Below are 4,789 nucleotides of genomic sequence, written 5' to 3'. Positions count from 1 at the left end.
CTCACACATACACACACAAACAGACACTCACACATCATCGCTCGCTTACACACACACACGCTCACACACAGACAAACAAACACCCACACACAAACAAACACTCACACACACAAACAAACACACAAACACATGTACACACACACGCGCACACAAATATACATAAACATACAAACATAAAACATACACACACAGACACGCGTAGTTGAATATCAAATCTGAATATGCGTGGCTAAGCAGTTAGAGCAGATTGCGGTGTGCGAACAAGTTCAAAGACTTTGAAGTGAACTTGGAGGCGTCCATACACACTCAAGTACATTAACACACACACACACACACACACACACACACACACACACACACCCTAATATTTCGTTAAGGTCATGATCGAAATTTTTAACATATGACGTAATTCTTTATTTTCATTTTGACTGGAGGGTTTCGTCTGCCACGCCAACCTCACCTCCTCAGGAGTAGATGGTGGTTTGTATAAACTGTGAATGAGTGAAATTTTGATATTAATAATAATATTATAATTTTGTAATAATATTATAATTTTGTAATAATAATATAATCTTATTATTAATTATATCATTAATAATAATAACAATAATAAATGTAATGATATTTTCTAGACGGCGGTGATAAAATATGACTATTTAATGAGAAAATAAATATTTCTTCTTCTTCCTCCTCTCCTTCTTCTTCCTCCTCTCCTTCTTCTTCCTCCTCTCCTTCTCCTTCTTCTTCCTCCTCTCCTTCTTCTTCCTCCTCTCCTTCTTCTTCCTCCTCTCCTTCTTCTTCCTCTTCTCCTTCTTAATAATAATAATATAAACATTTATGAAGCGCCCATTCGCACAGCTGCTTCAGAGGCGCCAGGAGCCCGTGTTAAAAAGATGAGTCTTTAATGCCTTTTTGAAAAGACTCAACGAGGAACATTGTCTTAACTCAGGAGGTGACGCATTCCAGACATACGGAGCAGCGTGACGAAAACCGCGGCCAGCCAGGATTCCGCGGGATTCTCATTATCATTATTTTCTATTAGACGTTCACCAAAGGTTATGAACTAAATGCTTTATTGAAATATAAAAAAATAAATTAAAAGGATATATTAAAAAAAAATATCCAAAAAAACGCACCTCATCCAACGTGAATGGTGCTCCGTCACCAGTCTTCTCCTTGTCACGGAAAGCATCTATAAGTAATAATGGTAATAATAATGGTAATAATAATAATAATAATTATTATTATTATTAATTACATTGTCGTCGTCGTCATCATCATTATCCCCATCATTGTAAACATTATCATCATTAACACAAACGTCATCATCATCGTCATCATCACCATTATCATCACCATACCAATCATCCTCCTTATCTTCATCATCAATCATCATCATCATTATCACAATCGTCATCATCATCATCATCATCATTATCATCATACTAATCATACTCCTTATCTTCATCATCATCAATCATCATCATTACCATCAAAACCATAATCATCATCAACATCATCATCATCATCATCATCATATGAGTGACTGACCGAACATGATTGTGATTCTAGCCATGAGGTGCATGAATTCATCAAGGTGAATTCTGTCATCATTCCTACTGAATCTTTGCAGCAATGCGTTTAATGTGTTCTGACTTACTGATATTCCTGTAATGGTGTTGATGAAGATGATGTAGTGATGAGCATGATGAAAATGTATAATGAAATGCATGATGAAATGATAAAGACAATGTGATGATGATCATGATCATGATGTGATGATGAGCAAGATAATGATGTGGTAATGATGATAAAGAAGATGTGATAAAGGTGATGGTAACGATGAAAAAGAAGAAACTGACGATGATGATAATAACAAAGGTTAATGTCTGATGATGATGGTGTATGTAAGATAGATTGATACTTCAAATTGTTGTCAACCTGAAATTGAATGAGTGCATTTACTAAGGTCAACAAGTTGGAAGTAAAATATATCTACTTGAATGTTTGTCCGCAGAAAGTTTACATAAACATCAAAATCAACATAATAATCATCATCATCATTGTCATCCACGTCATCATCATCATCATCACCACTAACCCAAATAATATAGAGCGTTTCTCAGTTCATAACTGTTAAAAGAACCATTTTTATCACTATCATGAGCATCAAAAGCGACCTGATGACAATGATGATGACGATGATGAAGATGATGACGATGATGGTGATGATGATGGTGATGATGATGATGATTATGATGATGATGATGACGACGATAATGATGAAGATAATGACGATTATGATGAGGATGATTGTGATGATTAAAATGATGATGACAATGATGATGACGACGATGATGATGAAGATGATGAGGAAGACACAAAAAAATTATATGGATATAAACAAAGAGTCTGATAAAAATAAATCAAGCGGTCATTTTTGGTAGGGTCGTTAACAATAAAAAGTACCAGCGATAGGAATGGCGATACTCTAGCCAAGACGTATCGCCATTCGTATCGATACCGATTTTTAATTTTCATAAGTATCGTTGTCGTCGATCCGATATTTGTATCGATAATAATAATGGGAACATCTTTTATTTTTCACCATAAAAAAACATACAATGATAAAAATATATATATATATACAAGTTAATGTTAATTAAATAATGCGCAATGATAAAATTTATAATAATAATAATCATGAATAATCTATGTAAAAACCATTTAATGTTACTCTTTCAACTTGATTGAAGAGAATCGCAATTGAAAATCCGCAGATCTTAAATGCACCGGCAATAACCGTTGCGTTACTTACATTAAAAGTTTTCGACTGTAGCTATATCGGTACCGAAAAAGTATCGGCGACACTATCGATATGATATCGATACTTCGGTATTAACAACCCTGTTTTTGGTAATAAAGCCTCAGTGACCGGGATCCTTCTTGCCTATCAAATTTTTTTTCATTATTTTTGAAAAATCAGGATCTGATAGACGCAGAAGTTCGTAGTGCGTGAGTTGATGCGTAGTTTTTCACGTGTGTGTGTGTGTGTGTGTGTGTGTGTGTGTGTGTTTGTGTATGCAGGTGTAAGTGATACATCTGTGATGCGAATATAATAATATATAATACATTGACATTTGAACTAATGGTCTTTTGTAAAGTTAATTAATTCACAATTATAATATTCATTATAATTAGTTATTGAAAATTTTCGGTGACCTTCCAAATTTTGATGTTATCCCAAAGTAACTTCAACTCGTGGAACGATAGTTTGCCAGATATATCTCGCTGACGTAATAAATAATATTATAAATAATAATAATAATCACAATAATCATAACGATAAAAGTATTATTAATATTACTATAATTATAAAATTGTGACAGAACGACTATATGTATATATGGTGTATATGATGACTTTGCGTTTGAAGTTTGCCGCCTGTGTATATATGTATATATTTAAATTAACATTTTTTTATATGTCTGCTTTGTTATTATCTATACCATAAATGCAACGCTTGTTATGTGTTGTTCTGCATATTGGAAGTATAGAAGCAGTGTAGTTGGCGGGATAGCTCTCGACTGAGATGGCTTTATCGGATGTTTCTACTAATTTGTATTACTCCACAGATGCTTAGAATGTGTCGTTGTTTGCTCTTTTAGAGCAAACAACGCTCTCTGCCTTTGAGCTCTGCCTTTGATAGCGTCGATCACTCGTTACTTAAAAGCAAGCTCCGATAATCATTTGAAGTATCAAGTGTTGTTCTTTAATGGATTGAGTCATTTCTTTCTGGTCGAACACCATTTTTTGTCAAAGCTTACCCTTGCTAATGTTTTTCCATTCATTGCACTGCCTTAATAAAGGGCTACACAATGTACTTCTTTATTCGTTAGTACCTCTAAGATCTTTTTAAACGGCGCTTACAAACACAGCAATAATAATAATAATAATATAACAATAAAAATAGCTATATTTTGAAGTAAAGAAAGAAGTTAAGGAAGATTATTACATAGCCATTCTATGTTATAAAAAGTTGCTATGTAAGTATAGCAGTCAAAGCCTTACACAAGGCTGTGAGTTAATAGACGAGACAAAGTGTCATAGTTCTCTTGGTTCGCGCTCTTGATTCGGTGTTAATTTTATGATCGGTCTTTGTTAGTAGTTTGCTGGTCGTCGGTTATTTTCATTGCTTAGTTTGACTCATTGTAGTTTTGATTTTATTACTATTATTGTTTTATATATATTGTCAGAGGTTTGATTTTTGTTGTCTTTTTTATTTAATAAAAAAAGAATACTGAGACTAGGCTGGGCTAGATCAATTCATCTAAAACAATGAACGTTGAAAAAGACTTGCTGACAGTTGACGAGACTAGCATCTCTAGTCAACAAGTAAGGCGCGAACAAACTTCCACCCGACCCATGATATTAGACCCTGAGAGGGTCTATTGTAGAGTGGCGGATCCAACGTGAAGGCTCGAGTGGATAGTCGTATGCGGTTGGGGAATTCGAATGTCACCAGACAAAAATCTAAAGTATTAATAGCAATTGTAGTAATAATATAAAATTGGTTGAAGATACGAACATCTTTGGACGCCAGCAAACTTTGGCAAGTGTCCATTGAAAATCCTTCAAATTGTTGCTCTAAAATTTATATATATATATATATATATATATATATATATATATATATATGTTGGTAATAGACCATAATTTTTACAATATTCTATAAATTCTACCGAATGTTTGGCGTTAATATGTTTGTAGTTCGTTTTTTCGATTTTTC

General features: G+C 33.7%; 1 protein-coding gene across 1 annotated transcript in view; it reads right to left on the bottom strand.

The window, feature by feature from the left end:
• Window positions 1–1,534: 1,534 nt before the first annotated feature.
• The window catches only part of HELRODRAFT_85816 (hypothetical protein), a gene marked incomplete at both ends in the record, with an annotated part of 17,444 nt that continues 14,189 nt past the window's right edge, over window positions 1,535–4,789 (bottom strand). Inside the window, 4 exons of the mRNA XM_009026520.1 lie at window positions 1,535–1,668; window positions 2,102–2,180; window positions 3,223–3,291; window positions 4,589–4,647. Of these exons, the coding sequence (XP_009024768.1) occupies window positions 1,535–1,668; window positions 2,102–2,180; window positions 3,223–3,291; window positions 4,589–4,647 (341 nt within the window). The remainder of the gene's footprint in view (window positions 1,669–2,101; window positions 2,181–3,222; window positions 3,292–4,588; window positions 4,648–4,789) is intronic.

Source organism: Helobdella robusta (assembly GCF_000326865.2).
Source record: "Helobdella robusta unplaced genomic scaffold HELROscaffold_48, whole genome shotgun sequence".
Classification (NCBI taxonomy): Eukaryota; Metazoa; Annelida; class Clitellata; order Rhynchobdellida; family Glossiphoniidae; genus Helobdella; species Helobdella robusta.
Note: the sequence above shows the minus strand (reverse complement) of the source record. Positions and strands in the feature narration are given on the sequence as shown.